Source organism: Lepeophtheirus salmonis, chromosome Z (assembly GCF_016086655.4).
Source record: "Lepeophtheirus salmonis chromosome Z, UVic_Lsal_1.4, whole genome shotgun sequence".
NCBI lineage: Eukaryota > Metazoa > Arthropoda > Copepoda > Siphonostomatoida > Caligidae > Lepeophtheirus > Lepeophtheirus salmonis.
This window is the reverse complement of record NC_092584.1, coordinates 3049889-3067917: the sequence shown is the minus strand read 5'-3', so window position 1 is coordinate 3067917 and position 18029 is coordinate 3049889. Positions and strand designations below refer to the sequence as shown.

Genomic DNA, 18029 nt, shown 5'->3' with positions numbered 1-18029 from the left:
CATAAGATGAATTGCAATTGAGTTTGCAATGAAGGATTTACTGTAATCCTTCTCAAGGACAGAGCAATAATTCAATATTCCATGGATGTTCTATATATTAAAATGTATATTCGACTATTTTAAAACAAATGAATAAAATATAAGAGCATTCTATGACACATTATAGAGCTCAGATGCTTATGGCTATATTACTCATAAATACATAATAACCATGCAATCAAAATAGATCAAATTGAGATGATATTAATGCATTTTAAGACGAAGTAATTTCAAGTTGTACAGTTTGGATATACAAGTTGTAACTTGTACAGACATCCCAAATAGAATATAGTATATTATATATCACACAAACTTTCCTTCAATAAGAAAGAGAAAAAAAAAAGAAGCTACGGAATAATGTTGTAACTAGCTAAATAAGTCAATTATAGTAACTGCTAATAATTATATCTTCAGTACTCCAAGGAAACATTCTTCTCATATGATTAGTTCACAATTTCTAAAATGAATTACAAAAATTAACTATGTATATATTTCATAATATTAAAATCCTACATAGTATTTTATTTGATCCTGTATATTATAAATAATATACAGGATTGGACAGCAAAACGTGGACTCAAGGGGGGGGTTACTTCTGAATTACTTTAGTATTTTTTTTTTTTTTTTTTCAATAATAATTTTAACAAAATTAGTAAATAAGCCCCTTGCAGACTTTGTCACTCAATATGGCCACCTTCAGCATCAATCAAAGTCTTTACACGTCGCTAGAAGGCCTTGGAGTAGTGGAAGACAAACTCTTCAACTAATTATCACTCGCAGCCACTATGGCGGCTGCATGTGAGTCCACATTTGGGTGTGGAATTTCGTAAGCTTCCTTCTCAAAGTGTCCCAGCCAGCAAAGTCCAGCGTGTTACGCGAGGAAGGGACCACATCTCTTTGCCACTTTACCTCTTGAGCTTATTGGCCTTAACGGCCCTCTTGATGGTCTTAGCAGCCACGGAGAACTCGTTGGCAAGGCGATTCATCGATTTGGTGGGGTCCTCCTTGATCTTCATCTCCAGTTTGGACAGGAACTCTGGATCCCTCTTTAAATTGTGGCCTCCACTTCCTGCTTTCCTGGAGAGGTCTTTCCCATCATTCTTCATCTTGGCCACCTTGAAAACCAGGCTCCTCGAACACTTCACAATGTCCATAATCATCGCCACCTCGACTTTAGCATCTAGGAGTTCTGAGATGTACTTCCTTTTGGCTTCTTGCTCATTCATGATAACGAGTTGACGAATGTTCTGTATCATGTAAGTAATATTGTAGTTTGTTTAATAACAAAGGATGGCAGGACCAGAATGTCAAAAAATAGAACTAAACCTTCCTATATTGATAAGAAAATTAACATCAAGGTATTATATATACCTTGATTAACATTAATTAAGAATCCACGTTTTGCTGACCAGTGTGTATTGTTTTACAAGCGTAGCTATATATTTTCATATATGATAGCCAAAATTTCTTTATAAAACAATAAAATAGCCAATATACGACGAGGGATCCACAAGAAATTGTATTCCTGGCCTTTAGGAATCGGCGCATACGTATATATAGAAACACAAATGAGCTTGTTATTTAATCAAAAAGAATAAAATATGCAAGGTGGAAAAGGTCATGACGTAACAAGTGAGAGGAAAGAATCTACAGCTGACAACGAAATACTATGGGTACTTCTTTTGTATTAGCCTAAAGTAAGGCAGTGATATATCTCTACACATATTTTTATAGAAAGAAGCGTGTGGAAGGATGAAGCAAGTTTTGTATTAAGTAGTATGTAGGACTTTATTTCGATTACTCATATTTTTTTTTTGCTTTGCTTCCGTACTTTACCTTGGTGTAGGAGAATAAGGGGTCGGTCGCATATACAAACTCTTTTTTCTATAAGTAACTTGAGGTTGTTCTTTCTGTTTCTTTTTTCTCTTTCTCTCTCTTTCTTTCTTTCCTAGGAGCTTTGAATGGAGCGATTTGCTGCCTTTGGGAGTCAGTGAATTTTAGAATTGGGTTTCCGAGTGAGCTGCACTAGCTGCATGCAAAGATTGATTTGTGGGTGAAGATACTATTGATATGCGCTGTTTGTCTTAGGAGAGGGTTACTGATCGTTGTTGTGGACCATTAATTATCGATTACAACGCGGACTTGATTTGAGTTCTCGTAACTAATAATAATTAATAATGGGTAAAGATTACTACCAGATCCTGGATATTGGACGCGACTCCTCTGAGAGTGAAATCAAGAAGGCCTACCGGAAATTGGCTCTCAAATACCACCCGGATAAGAACAAATCGGAGGAGGCGGAAGATAAATTCAAGGAGATCGGCGAGGCTTACGAAGTACTGAGCGATGAGGACAAGAAGAGGGTCTACGACATGTATGGGGAGGATGGACTCCATTCCAGTCGAAATGGACGCGGATCTCGTAGTAGCGGAGGGTCGACGTCCGTTCCTCAATTCCATAGGAACTTTTCCTTTCACCCTTCGGACCCTTTTGAGCTTTTCAGATCTTTTTTTGGAGGTGTGAATGGAGGATCCTTTGAGCACCATTCCCTAGACCCCTTTGGCCTCCATGCCGGAAGTCCCTTCTCTTCTGCCTCTTTTATGCAGCACGCAACTCCCTTCTCAGACTCTCTCTTTTCGCGTAACAATGGGGATGTGAAAACCACGACGTATTCTTCCTCTGATGGAAGCACCGTTCACATCACACGCACTGTTATAGGAAATGATGGCTCCGTCCGAAGAGAAATGCGATTTCGTGCCACTTCTCCACCAGGATCTCGTGGACGACCTGATGGTAACGCGCAACCCAGTAAACCTAGTTCACATGCCCCCACTACTACTACAACCCCTACTGTAACTCCTAGACGCAGCAACTCTCTACATCGTCCATCTCCTTCATCATCTACATCCTCACGGGTACGTCGTGCTGCCTCTACGAAGAGACCCGTTCCTGACGGAAGGGAAACCACAAAGACAAAGGGCAGCTCTTCAACAAACAGCTCCAATAATAACTCTTTGAATAGTTCAACTTCCTCCTCCAAGTATCGAGGCACCAGTCGTACAAGCCAACAGTCTCCTGTCTCATGCCCCCTATGTGATTTACCATTTTCCCGCTCCGAAATTCAAATCCATGCAGCAACTTGTGAGGGCTCCGGAGAGGACATCTCTATTGTGGAATGCCCTATATGCAATCAAAAGTATCCCGAGTCCGTTATTCAGCGTCACGCCGCTTCATGTGGAGACGAAGTATATGTGTAAAATAATCATTATTTTTATAACATATCTAATTTAATTTTTTTACGTTTTTGTTTTTTTTTACAAGATGTAATGTTCCTCCGCATGAAGCTGCTAGCTAGCTGCTACCAGGCTATAGCACACGTAGCATCTACTAATGAGTGAGGAATAGGCACTATGTAGAAATGAAGAAGATCCCAAATTTACACTAACACATAAACAATTTTTTTTTTTTTGTTAAATTGCCTCAAATGTTTATTCGTTTACATTCGATTGTTATACCTTTAACTAAATTATTATCAAAATATTATTAGGCAAATTAGTCTTTGGAAAAACAAAACAAAAACAATTTAAATTTATATTTTTTTTAATGACTTTTGAGCTCCAAATCCCTTTTATAGATAAAGTTATATTTATCTATCCTAAATGATAAATGGTGGTCTTGCCTTTAGTCAATTAATCATTCATTTATAATTTTGTCAAATTATTAAATTAATCATATTTTATGTTGAGCAAGCATGTTTTTATAGTCAATGTAATTATTATCAATGTCGTTTCTTTTTTTTTTTTTTTTCAAATTTCTTTAATTATTATAAAAAAGTTAAATATATTACACTCATAATTTTGTTTCTTAATTTTTTTTTTTTTTTTTTTTTTTTTTTTTTATGTCAAATTATAAATTAATTATTCATATACCCTCTGAGATTCATAAATGAGAATATTATATGTCAAATAAAAGAAATATTAAATCGCTTTACTCATTTACCCACGTACTGTTTATAAAAAGCTATGGTACAGCCATAAAAATCATATATTTTTAGATACTATTTGAATGTAAAATTAGTTGTTTTTAATCAATTTAGTTTAATTTTATACATGTGCATACTTATTTATAGATATATCATCAATAACGACACTACAGCAATACTCCGAACTGTTAGGCTAATTGGTTCTGTGGAGATACTGGACTGTACGAGACACAAGGCTCGTCTGTAAGGAAGACTATATACGAATTCTCATTTATTACTAAAAGATCCATGCTATAACAATATTCTGTCTATACAGGGTATTACTGTATAGCAATACCTCGAACAGTCTGTTTAATTGACTATGGATAGCGAAGACTATTCTAGAACTACAAATTGCAGTAGAACACATTTAATCTGGATCTCAAGGGACTGTCAAAAGGGGTCGACTATAATAAGAGTCTGTCGTATCCAATTAATGGTATTTCAGGCCTTTATTAAAAGTCCTCTCTAAAGGAATAATCCCTTGAGATACGCATTAAGTGTGTTCCACTGTATCCTTTTATACTTTTGGTATGTATATAAATGTTTGATTTTATTACTTTTCCGGAAAATCTTTACCAATCCGGGAACTAAACGGAGTATTGCTGTTTTTTGTAAAATAGTTTCTATATTTTACAAAAAAAAAATATATCATCAAAATAGGTAGTTTACTCTGATTGTAATTCAATTCCACTGACAAAATTTATTATTAATTAATTACATAGTATCATGAAATGCTTATATTGCTAAAATAGTCCTAATTTACTTAATACTTAACTCTCCGGCTGCATACGCCACAATAACTGCAGGTTTGCTCTCTTCAAAATGTGTAAAAATCATTTCCCCTCTGCTGTTATTTTATGTAACTTCAATTACTGTGATTGGCAATGCAGCTGATAATTTATTATAATCATATATACTTTATTAATATTATGTAATTTAATTTATCTTCTTTTTTTTTTTGGTCTTGTCCAACTTAATTGTCCATTTTGAAATTTAAGAATAATATTATATGTTAAAAAAATAAAATATCGATGCTTGCTGTAAATAATTAATACTTTTACTAATAATAAAAAATGAAGTCCTTATTAATCTATTTAAAATACCTAAAATGTACTCCTTTGATTCCCCCCTAAATGTTCTACATTAGTGTTGGATCGGTTCTAAGACTGATTTCCTAATCAATCTCCCCTCCTTATAAGTTTTTTTATCTTTAAACGGTCATAAGGATCGATACGTCGGTCCTAGAATCCTAGCTATTCTTCACTCCTAGGTAGGATTGAATAATATAAAAACAAAGAAAATAATAAATAATAGCTGGAACGTATAAAAATAAGTTCTAGCTACTCACCTACTTTAAGTTCGGTTCAGCTTACTTTCGACATAGCCATAGTAGAGAGGATTTATGTCGGGCGAGAAGGGAGGCCATAAATCGGAAAAATTCTCCTTAAGCCGTTGCTGCGTCGTCCTGGCCTTGTGCCCCGGAACAGAATCCTACTGGAACACATAATTTCCTCTGGGTCTTTGGACTTCACACAGGATAACACTACCTCCTTGAGGACGTCCTGGCACTCCTTCGCCCCAATTTTCAGGCCTTTCGGGAACCAATACGAGGGCATCCTTTTCTCGTCTGATGCCATGATTCCCAGCATCGCTGAGGCTGGAAATTTAGTCTGATTGATCATTAGAACCTCATCTAAGGTAGTAGTCGCTGACGCAGTTTCTCGAGTAGGCCATTATATCTAATAAGGATGTTATTTTATTTCTTTCAAAATAGGTTATTTCTGCTTTTAGTTGACGATTCCTTTCATTTTGGAATCTGTAATGATTACAGAAAAAACATTAATATACAAAAAAAGACTTATGGGCGTTTGCTTTAACTTCTAATTACTATTGTTTTACCTAGTTACTATTATAAGCATACGTTATAATACTTCAATAAATTATCTTAATAGTTTTTTTTTTATTATTTTAATGTAACGATAAAGGCTTCATACTTCGTTATAATCAATATTTCTATATAATACCGTGCTTTGTACAAATTCAAATAAAGTAAGTAATACTTATATTTGAAATATTGAAATTCCCTACTCATGTGAATGGATTTCTTAATGTTGCAATCTTTTAATCTCTTTTGCAAGGAAGGAGTCGAATCTGCTCTCTTGATATGGATGATCAAGTTAGAAGTATCTTTCTTCGATTTCTTCCATCTGGCTTTTGTCCTATCTTTTGGAGAACATATCTAAATAGTTTTCGTATTTTGTCACATCAAAAATACAAGCCCTGATTTTCACAGTCAAGTTAAGTTGTACCTGAATTTACGAACAACGAAGAACCAATTCCTGAATAGTCTCACATGTAGATATAATATTTATTTAAGATAATTTTTAGTGTATACGTAGTATGATAGGAGGAAAACGGATTCTATTTCTATTAATAATTAGTATATTTATTTCTTAGTAAAAATGCCTCATTATATTTTAGGTATATGTAATTTACATTAGTCGCTACGAATGTGTTGAATCCATTTCTAATATGATATGTAATATTAATAACTTCTATGTCGTATCATTTGTCAATATTAATTTACTTGATTTTCTATGTATAACTTCTATTAAAATATCCATTAATATACATAGATTAATAAATATTTCTAAATGCAGGAGGGAGTGGCCACTATTAAAATTAAATTTGAATGGTCAAATTTAATTTTCAATCTACTAGCTAGCTACTATGTCGTTTGCCATATCCCTTGAGATTTCAGCCTTAACATAATCCCCATTCCTCTAGCATTTGCAGTATTAGAGTAATAAATATCATTATCTTCTTTGTTTAAATAGAGGTTACATCTGTCCTCCCAACAGTCCCGATTGCAATCCCTTCTACCTGTGGGTCGCACTTGAACGAGACACCAACTGAACCTCGTGCAACACGGTGGCCGAGTTAACGCAGCGAATCATCTTGATTTTCAACAAGTTGCCCAGAGACTAGGTTGAGCGCACTTGCAGTAAGTTCAGGTCCAGGCTGGAAAAGGTCATCGCCACTGAGGGTGCTTACTTTGAGTAGAATTCGAAGCCAGAAGCTGCACCTCTTAAATATTTTTTGATTTAATAAATTATTAAAGATTTTAAGCATTCTTTTGTAAAATTTTTGAAATGTGTGAAAAATATCCCTTCGACTCTGTTCATGCGACGAGAGATCAATAAGAAATTGTATTCTTGTCCTTATGGCAACGGAGGATAAGTGTACGAAGTAGCACGGAATTCTAGACACATGGATGACTCACGCTTTTCTTTTTTTAACTTACAGGATAGGTGCTACATAGTTTTTTTACATAGTTTATTATATTTTTCATATACGTAACAACGAATTTTGGTATTATTCCTCATACTCATTGGTATAATTTGGATTGCATCCTTGATTATTCACTCCAAATCATGGAATATTCTAGTAGTCGTGAATCCAATATTGTCGAGACTGGAATTAAAGAAAGCTAGTAAGGAAATTGATGTAATTTGATTCAACTGACTCCATAACTGATAATAACTACTTTTTTGAACAATTATTATAACATTAATGATAATAATTAATAGAAGAGATAATTATTTGGTTGTACATAGTTATATATTAATATATGCAGTACCTCATGAATTTGAAATCATGTTTCAGATCTTTTTTCCTAATGTCAGCCTACTGTTGTATTCCAAATCTTCGCAATGGATATAAAATGCACCAAAGAAATCTATTGTATCTCTACTCTTATGAGGGAACAAGAGGTGCCATGCTTATAGAAATTCCTATGCAACCTGGTAGAGTCTATGCACCTTTTAAGAATTCACAAGTTTGCTCTCTTCATTTTCAAGACGATGATTTTGTAACATAAAGTCGAGATAAGCTCCAGACAAGTTGAAAATAAAACAATAGTTATAATCGGTGGATTTCATCTACTGTAATTGAGGAATCCTTCATTGTGCAGATGTCCATTCACATCAAGGTCTGTGATAGTGACTTCTCGCCTAATTTGAGGGTTTACGCCTCTCTCTCTCAGTAAACAAGGATAATGAAAATAATAGACTGTATTGCTTAATCTATAATAAAACACTAGACAATAATTACATAAGTGTTTCGGTACAGAGTTCTATATTTCGAATGAATAATATAATTATAAAGAACAGAAACAAACCCCCTTCCATTTTTTTATATGGCCAGATACGCAAAAGACTCAAATTCCAACAGACCCCCCTCCATTCAGAATACGACATTTTCTGTCCCTGTGTCTTCGTATATCCTACTCAATTTCGACAGGAATTAATAGAACCCCAGGTTGTAAGGCTTTAGACCTTTTCATGAAGTCTCACTAATTGAGCGAAACAATACGTTAATGTCTGTAACAGCTACCTTGTATTGCCATGCTATACCCCAGATAAATTTATAATTTATGGGGTTTACTTTCTTTATAACTTACTCTACGTATTTTCTTCCTCAAGGGTCGATCTGGAACAGGAAATTGACACTCATGAGTCGATTGTATACACAACTCAGGGGCCGTCAACGTCTGCTCTAGATTTCCAGCACGTCCAAATTGATTAAATTAAATTTTGAGCTCTTTATTGATAGTCGCTTCTTCCTCCGGGATTGAATTAATGGGAGTAGATTCTTGGAATCATTTCCAAGGCTCAGAATCCTTAACCGATATCGGGGTATAATGTTTTGCTTGATTCATTTTTTTTAAAAATTTGATTCAAATCAACTTTTATTTCTATATTCTACCCATCCATTTGAGGATTCTCTTTTTCTATCTCTTTTGTCCATAATGGACGGAAAGTTTTTTTATGTATATGTGACTCCTTTACTATCTTCTCATCTTTTAATTATGTTTATTATTTAATATATGTATAGAGAACTACCCTCATTATTATTCTTATAAAACGGCGTTCATTTTGTATGTTTGTCAAAGTAGTAATGAGTATCTATTAATACGAATATATACGTGTTCCTATTAGATTACATCTATGCCTTATTCCTCCACAACTCTTTCTCTCCTCATTTCTTTCGGTCGTCTTGGATTCCTTTATTTAATAGTTTGTGACCCTTCAACCTCGTCAAGAACAAACGTTTTAATCTCTTTTTTGACGGATGCTTCTTCCTCCGAGGTTAACTTGGTGAAGTTATGTTCTTGAAATATATCTCATAGTTCAGAACTTTCAAGACATCTCGGGATTGTATCATTTTCTTCATTCATTTTTTTGTTTTTAATATTTTTCTATAAAATATAAAGAAAACTATAAGCTTGAATTATTACTTCAGCTTTGAAACAAAATAATTAATATTTTTATCTTATTAGCGATATTTGAATAGAATAGATAAATAGTTTTCAAAATCTCGTTCAATAAGTTATATTAAAATATTGGTACACAATGAACTCTTTAAGTTTCCAATACCACACTACAATCCCTTCTTCTAATATGCTCAAAGAAGTCTAAATAAGTATGTGTGGTGTACCAATGAGTCTTTTATCCATCAAGGTCCACGCGTATGGTTTTATAAGGAGCTCTTTAAGCTTGAACTACCATACTAACAGTCCCTTCTTCTAATATACTCAAAGAAGTAGGATCGAGTGGGTGAGTTTAGTTACAGTGAGCCCCACGCGTTGGTTTATTTCTCCAATATACTCAAGAAAGCCTAATTGAATGTATTTGCTTTTATAATGAGCCCTTTCAGTTTCAAATACCCCCGGTATGGGTTTTACAATGAACCGTTTAAGCCTCAAGGTACATGTTTTCTAATCAATCCTCCGAAAATATATCGAAATCGTATAATATCAAATAAATCGACTTAATATACTCAAGGAAGCCCGATTGAATGTGGATGGTGTTACAATGAGTCCTTCAAATTTCAATTACCCCAACGTCTGGTTTTATAATGAGCTCTTTAAGCTTCAAATACCACCGGTATGATTTTATAATTATCCTTTCAAGCCTCAAGGTCCATGCTATTCAATCAATCTTCCAAAAATGTATCGAAATCGTATAATATATAATAAATCCGGATCCCTAAATATTTCCAGAAACTACGATCAACTTAGGTTCTAAATGGGGCAAAGGACTATGTGAGGATTTAGCCTCTTTAATATAAGGATAATGAAATTTATGGATGTGCGAAAGACTCAGATCCAACACCTCGTGAGTAGTTTGTATCTATGCTCAAGAATAAAATTCCCAAGATCTTCCACAGAATCATCCGTGCGAGGAGGAGGGGAAAAAAAATACATATGGTATCATTGTTTAAAATACTGATGTGATTATCATCTGCCTGCTTTATTATGATTTTTACCCTCAAAAATCATAGTAGTATATCTTCATTAAACATTTTGCTAATAAACGAATGTATTTATTAGCAAAATGTTTAATGAAGATATACTACGTATAATTGACTTCGACGTTTTTTATCCGTTACAGTAGATTTGAAAACGTCACACGCCATGAAATTGTAATTCATTATGAACCTTATTCTCAGAATAATAGCTAATGAAACGACAAAGTAGAGTATTTGAAATATATTTGAAGCTCAAAGTTTAAAAAAGAAGGCTTTAATTAAATATAATCTACATACTAAAAAATAAACCATTAAACATTTAAGTTAAATATACAAAATTAAACAATTAAAATCATATAACTATTAATAATAATAAATTATAAATACAGAATATTGAAATAATAGATTGATCCAGAAATTTTTTTCTTGTTTTAACATCGGAATTCAGTTAAATATGTCATAACTTTAGGTTGCAATACACAAGCGAGACGTGGAGTTTAATCAAAAAGATAATCACCCCTCTTCTTCATGTGGAAGTTGCTATATACAATTGTGCACAGGATAGATATATCTCTACCGATGAGATCTAACTAATTATTAATAATAAAGTAAATGTCAAAATCATAAAATTAGACAATAAATATATTAATAAAAAAATGTTAGAAATAAATTAATCGTAAAGATTTAGAGCAAAAGCTAATTATGTAGTAATGTCCGGCGATATTACTCCCTATTAAGAGCATCAAAAAAGATTTTGTCCCCGTTATTTAGGTATGCTTATATAACAACATACTATTATCATGAAGGATATACACAATTGTTAATTATAATGCAACACCCAATGTAACTACCCTCGTTGTTGTGACCATTTAAACAGTTGTTTTTGCCTTTTATGAGTTTTCTGAACACCACTTCTTGGAGCCCATCAACCATAGCTAAGCCTTTAGTGATAAAAAAGTAATATTTATTGACTATGTAATATTGGAAAACCTAATTATCATACCCAAGTCTTAAAGCGAAGTAAGTAGTCTCAGACAAACTAGTTGCAAACCATCCAAAGCTACTACCCCCGTTGTTGTGACCATTTAAGCAGTTGTTTTTGCCCTTTACTGAGTTGTGTTTCATAATTCTTGATATGTTTAGCTAAAATAGAATCATATTTTATGGTTAGATTAAAAAAAAAAATTGAATACTTACTGAGAGATAGTACAAAATTCAGAGTTCCATTTCGATATTCGTAAATACTTTTTACTGATAACTTGATCGTCATTTGGTGTGGATGACTCAAAACATTTTTCTATAAATGACATCAGTACCAACATCCTCCATTAATTTAATGATGGTTCCTCGGGAAGGGATATGTTTACCCTTGTATTTCTCCATAAATTTTTTGAACGTAGATGATTAGCAATGGATAAGGTTATATTACATGCAATAAGCATTGTTGTGAGATCAAAGTTAAAGTCTGACTTGATGTATTCATCGTCAAATTGATTTTATAGATGAATATCCATACTCTTGTTATGAGATGAGGATAATGAGTGGCGTGTAATTCTAGACAGGGGACTAAAGGCACATTTATATCGACAAATCCGACAAACTATCTGTTTCTCATCCGGTAAGCATTTTCCAAATTCCTGGGCCTCCATTTTCATAAATCCAGACAGAAGGCGACGTCATTTTGGGGATTTTATTCAGTTCTCTATCGACTATCACCATCTCATATTATATTAATATTGAATAATAAAGGCGGGAATGATAACGTTCATGATTGATAGAAGAGGATGTATATTATTTAATCAATGATGCCATAAGTAATTCTTCTTTTCTCCTCGCACGCTTTTCTATTCTTACCAAATTTATCAATACTATAATAATTTGTAGGTAATACGGTGATTACCTTTACATGGACATGGACTCAAGTAATTATAGAGGTTAGGTTTAGGGCTGCCTTACTTATTAATTCTAGAACATTCCAGATCATATTTATCATGTGATACGCGATATGCTCACATGATGATATGCCCTCGATTCTAGATATGATTTATCTACATGATGATACAAAAACCTCTCACTCAGCGATAAACCGGCCCCTTCAGAATGTTATTATACATATAAATACAATCATTAATAACATACAATTATAGACGTCCATTCCTGTATTACTTAAATTAAATATATAACATATATAAACAAATAAAATTAATACAAGAAAGATAAAAACAACAATATAATATCAATGATCCTGAATGACAATTATATAACCGGGACACTTAAAGCCTCATCCCTAATTTGTAATATTTTAATAGTTGCAAGTCTCTTTTGTGATTGAAAAACTATTGGAAAATGATTCCAGACTCTCTTTTCTCAATAGTTTTGTCTAGTAAGCATATCCTATTCTGCTATTGCATATAAATATCTCTCAATAAATCTTCCTATATTTATATTATTGAATTGAAGAGTTATACAAAGAAAAATAGAATGGAAAATACAGTGAGGAATAAGGGCATTTCTATTTCACCACCCACAAATCCTTCATTGTAACTCTTGCGTTCAATCCTCCCTCTTATAGTCAACTCTACTTCAATTCCCACTTTGAATAAATTATTAACTTGATTTTATAGATGAATATCCATACTCTTGTTATGAGATGAGGATAATGAGTGGCGCGTAATTCTAGAGAGGGGACTAAAGGCACATTTATATCAATAAATAAGCCAACAAGCCATCTGTTTCTCATCCGGTAAGTATTTTCCGAATTCCTGGACCTCCATTTTCAGAAATCCAGACAGAAAGCGACGTTATTTTGTGCATTTTATTCAGTTCTCTATCGACTATCGGTATCTAATATTTATAGTTGATAATATTGTAGAGAAAAACGCGTGCAAGGAGGAGGGGGAAAAAGACATACGGTATCATTGTTTAAAATACTGATGTGATTATCATCTGCCTGCTTTATTATGATTTTTGAGAGTATAACTAATGTATTTATTAGCAAAATGTTTAATGAAGATATACTACGTATAATTGACTTCGACGTTTTTTATCCGTTACAGTAGATTTTAAAACGTCACACTCCATGAAATTGTAATTCATTATGAACCTTTTTCTCAGAATAATAGCTAATGAAACGACAAAGTAGAGTATTTGAAATATATTTGAAGCTCAAAGTTTAAAAAAGAAGGCTTAAATTAAATATAATCTACATACTAAAAAATAAACCATCATACATTTATGTTAAATATACAAAATTAAACAATTGGAATCATATAACTAATAATAACAATAAATTATAAATACAGAATATTGAAATAATAGATTGATCCAAATAATATTTTCTTGTTCTGACATCGGAATTCAGTTAAATATGTCATAACTTTAGGTTGCAATACACAAGCGAGACGTGGAGTTTAATCAAAAAGATAATTACCCCTCTTCTTCATGTGGAAGTTGCTATATACAATTGTGCACAGGATAGATATATCTCTACCGATGAGATCTAACTAATTATTAATAATAAAGTAAATGTCAAAATCATAAAATTAGACAATAAATATACTAATAAAAATTTTTTATAAATAAATTCATTGTAAAGATTTAGAGCAAAAGCTAATTATGTAGTAATGTCCGGCGATATTACTCCCTATTAAGAGCATCAAAAAGATTTTCCCCGTTATTTAGGTATGCTTATATAACAACATACTATTATCATGATGGATATACACAATTGTTAATTATAATGCAACACCCAATGTAACTACCCTCGTTGTTGTGACCATTTAAACAGTTGTTTTTGCCTTTTATGAATTTTCTGAACACCATTTCTTGGAGCCCATCAACCATAGCTAAGCCTTTAGTGATAAAAAAGTAATATTTATTGACTATGTAATATTGGAAAACCTAATTATCATACCCAAGTCTTAAAGCGAAGTAAGTAGTCTCAGACAAACTAGTTGCAAACCATCCAAAGCTACTACCCCCGTTGTTGTGACCATTTAAGCAGTTGTTTTTGCCCTTTACTGAGTTGTGTATCATAATTCTTGATATGTTTAGCTAAAATAGAATCATATTTTATGGTTAGATTTAAAAAAAAAATTGAATACTTACTGTGAGATAGTACAAAATTCAGAGTTCCATTTCGATATTCGTAAATACTTTTACTGATAACTTAATCATCATTTGGTGTGGATGACTCAAAACATTTTTATATGTATTCTATATATGACATCAGTACCAACATCCTCCATTAATTTAATGATGGTTCCTCGGGAAGGGATATGTTTACCCTTGTATTTCTCCATAAATTTTTTGAACGTAGATGATTAGCAATGGATAAGGTTATATTACATGCAATAAGCATCGTTGTGAGGATAATGAGTGGCGCGTAATTCTAGAGAGGGGACTAAAGGCACATTTATATCAATAAATAAGCCAACAAGCCATCTGTTTCTCATCCGGTAAGTATTTTCCGAATTCCTGGACCTCCATTTTCAGAAATCCAGACAGAAAGCGACGTTATTTTGTGCATTTTATTCAGTTCTCTATCGACTATCGGTATCTAATATTATATTAATATTGAATAATAAAGGCGGGAATGATAATGTTCTTGATAAAAGAAGAAGATCTATATTATCTTATCAATTATTCCATTCTCCTCATACGCTTTTGTATTCATACCAAAATTATGAACCTTACCAGTATAGAGGAAACTCAAATTTTAGAGGGTGAGGCGTGCTTCACCCTACTTTAACCTGCTCGATGTATTTTATCTTTTGCTTTTAACAGCTGACAACAGTATAAATAATATAGTCTCAGGCCAAATATAAGAAGCTTAAAATGGAAAATCAACCAACGAAGGAAGTTTCAATAAATGAAGACTTAAATTACACAGATAATTTAGACTGGCAATTAAATAAGAATAACATGAATGAAAAGTGTACTTTTCTTTACCTAAACCCACATTTGGCGGATGTTACGTTCAACGTTGGATCTAAAGGAAACTATTTAAATATTAATAATGACTCCTCACTAGATTATTTTTGTATTTCTTAAATCACTCTCAATATGCATATTGGTAGGGATGTTAAAAGAGTGTCAGTTACATTAATATGATTACTGAGTTATATTTTATAGTTGTTAATTAATTATTTCAAATTTGTATCTAGGTCCCAAGGAAATTCCTGCGCATAAATTCATTTTGTGTATTGGAAGTCCAGTTTTCGAGACAATGTTCAAGGGTACATTTAAGGAGTCAGTGATGGAAAGGGTTCATATTGAAATTCCAGATGTGGAGCCTGATACTTTTGAGGCCCTTTTAGCATATCTCTACCTTGATAAGATTTCCTTGAATGAAAACATTGTATTTGAGGTCTTGTACTGCTCTAAAAAGTACATGTTGCCTTTTCTCACAAAGGAATGTATCACATATTTGGGCAGTATTGTAAAGCCACACAACGCCATTCTCTTCATGAGCAAAACACGAGTCTACGATTGTCCTGAGTTCTGGGATATATGTTGGGATATTATTTCAGATGATCCGGATTTGTGCTATGGAGCTTATTCATTTTTTAATATAGATTTCTCTACGCTTAATAATGTTCTAAGTAGAAAACAGTTAGAGCGCTCAGAAATTGTTGTTTTTGATGCTGCTCTTAGATGGGCCACTCATCGATTGAACACCAAAGGTGAAATAAATGAAGAAGAAGATCCTGGAATCTTGGCTTCTAAAAAACGAAAAGTGCTCGGAATAGCATTTAATTACATAAGTTTTGAAAAGATGAGTGCCAAGGAAATAGCGGAGATTGTTGTACCATCCTCTGTCTTGAGTTCCAATGAGCTTGTCAACTTATTTGTAAATAAAGCAGTGATTGTTCCTGAAGGTAACTTAAGATAATAATTAATTGGATCAATTTGTTTAATTTATTTTTTCGTAGTTAAATTAAAATCCCCATCTTGGAGAGCTCAAAGTTTTTGTTTATATTCTTCCAAGAGCGAGTTTGCTTATTCTGATTATGGTTCCTCATCATCATCAAGTTTTACTTTTGAAGTGACTAGTCCAGTCGTTATGTCTGGTCTCACTGTACTAACAAATTCGTATAATGTTAATATTACTGTTCAAAAGAATAGTTTGGTTTGTGGGACGTCATCTAGTGGTATAAAAACTAATGATACAAAGCAGACTTTCTATCCCTTTCCAGCTCCAATCAGACTTGATCCTAATGTACAATATACAGCCACTGTTAAATCAACTAATTATTTTAATAATCATTTAAACTATAAGATGCCACAGGATTCTTCCTTATTTAAGATAATTTCCTTTTCGCCAAATCATGGTTTTATATCATGCATAAATTATGATGTTTATGACTAAACCGTAATGTCAATATTTTATTTATTTTTGCTTTAAAATGAAATACAAATATTAGTTGAATTCACTGCTGCCTCGTTGACTTAATTAATATTAATGTTGTGTGTGTGTTTGAAGTATTTGAGGATGCCCTTTTCTTACCATCCCCTAATTCTGAACCTATGTTGTTTAAAGTATGTTTTCGACTATCTCAAAAATTGTCTGAATTTACTTAGATACATATATTTTTTTTTTTTTTTGAAAAAATGCCGCTGCAATCAAAATTATATTTCTTGCATGAGACGACACTAAAGGCACTCAACAGTGATCCATGACTCCAGTGTTTAGTGTTGGTTGGTCCTTTAAATGGGCATCTTTGGGGCTGTACTTATTTAATTAATTAAGAAGATACAACAAAAGCCTATAATAAAAATTTTAAAATTGTTGCTGTAAAAAGGATCAACAACATAGTCCCCTCTGTTTTTAGAGGCTAAGACTGAACGTTTTATTAACCGATATATATATATTAAATGAAAGAAACCGAAAAACAAAACTGTAATAGATATATAATATTTAAAATTGAAGTTGTAGTTTCTAATTATATATTACTAATATTAGTACAGCTAAATGTACTTATGGAATCAATCAACTATCTTCGTAGTAAATCTACAATTTTTAATTTCATTATCCTATCTTTGAAGTGACCCTATGTCCGACGGGACGTTTTCAACTTATTTATGCCCGGCATCGCACTGAAAACCGTCTCAGAATCCCAGTTATCGATAAGTGAGTTTTTATATTTAAAAAATTAACAATCAGGAATGATGGTTTCAGGTAGAAATTCTTCTAATTTGATGTATCTCTGGTTTTTCTCTATTCTCACCAGATATTTAATTTTGAAAGGTACGATTGTAATAACTTGGCATAGATTTTCAATAATTATTATACTTGGGTGTAGGGGCCTCTCTTCTAATACTTATATAGTTATATGATTTTTTTTGTATTGTGTGATATCTATTTCTGATAAAAGTGATTCATTTTTTAAAAACATCTAGTTTTTGTTTGAATAATTCTTTTCATTCATACAATTTATATACTTGGTGTAGTAGTCAACTGTTTTATGTCACCTAAATTTAAAAAAAAATATTATATTCAGGGATGATTGTTTATTAAATACAAAAAAACTTATACCCTTAAATTTGGGTCTATGAGGGTTTACAATTTAATGTATTTTAGAAGTAATCAGTACCGAGCGTAGCTATTCTGTTCAGACAATGAGCAAGATAAGTGATATCCCACATTATTGGA

General features: G+C 32.6%; 1 protein-coding gene and 3 long non-coding RNA genes across 9 annotated transcripts; 1 reads left to right on the top strand and 3 right to left on the bottom strand.

Annotated features, from left to right (window-relative positions):
* Positions 1–506: 506 nt before the first annotated feature.
* LOC121130342 (uncharacterized) lies at positions 507–5548 on the bottom strand. The gene is made up of 2 exons (XR_005868697.2): positions 5412–5548; positions 507–5329 (listed from the first exon to the last, which is right to left on the bottom strand). It is a non-coding gene; the product is annotated as an uncharacterized lncRNA (long non-coding RNA).
* Positions 2071–16809, top strand: LOC121130063 (BTB/POZ domain-containing protein 3). 6 transcript variants are annotated; one of them, XM_071893713.1, is made up of 6 exons: positions 2071–3284; positions 3361–5761; positions 5838–6112; positions 6202–6418; positions 15541–16254; positions 16309–16809. In XM_071893713.1, exons 1-2 carry the CDS (start codon positions 2217–2219, stop codon positions 3364–3366), a joined length of 1074 nt encoding a protein of 357 aa, XP_071749814.1. In that variant the 5' UTR covers positions 2071–2216; the 3' UTR covers positions 3367–5761; positions 5838–6112; positions 6202–6418; positions 15541–16254; positions 16309–16809. The 6 variants fall into 6 exon arrangements, with proteins under 6 accessions (XP_071749814.1, XP_071749812.1, XP_071749811.1 ...); XM_071893711.1 differs by having other exon boundaries at positions 2217–3292; positions 6206–6418; XM_071893710.1 differs by having other exon boundaries at positions 2217–3292.
* On the bottom strand, positions 10602–12240 carry LOC139907325 (uncharacterized). The gene is made up of 3 exons (XR_011783858.1): positions 11573–12240; positions 11379–11518; positions 10602–11316 (listed from the first exon to the last, which is right to left on the bottom strand). It is a non-coding gene; the product is annotated as an uncharacterized lncRNA (long non-coding RNA).
* LOC139907328 (uncharacterized) lies at positions 14048–14739 on the bottom strand. Its single transcript, XR_011783861.1, has 3 exons — positions 14483–14739; positions 14289–14428; positions 14048–14226 (listed from the first exon to the last, which is right to left on the bottom strand). It is a non-coding gene; the product is annotated as an uncharacterized lncRNA (long non-coding RNA).
* Positions 16810–18029: the final 1220 nt, after the last annotated feature.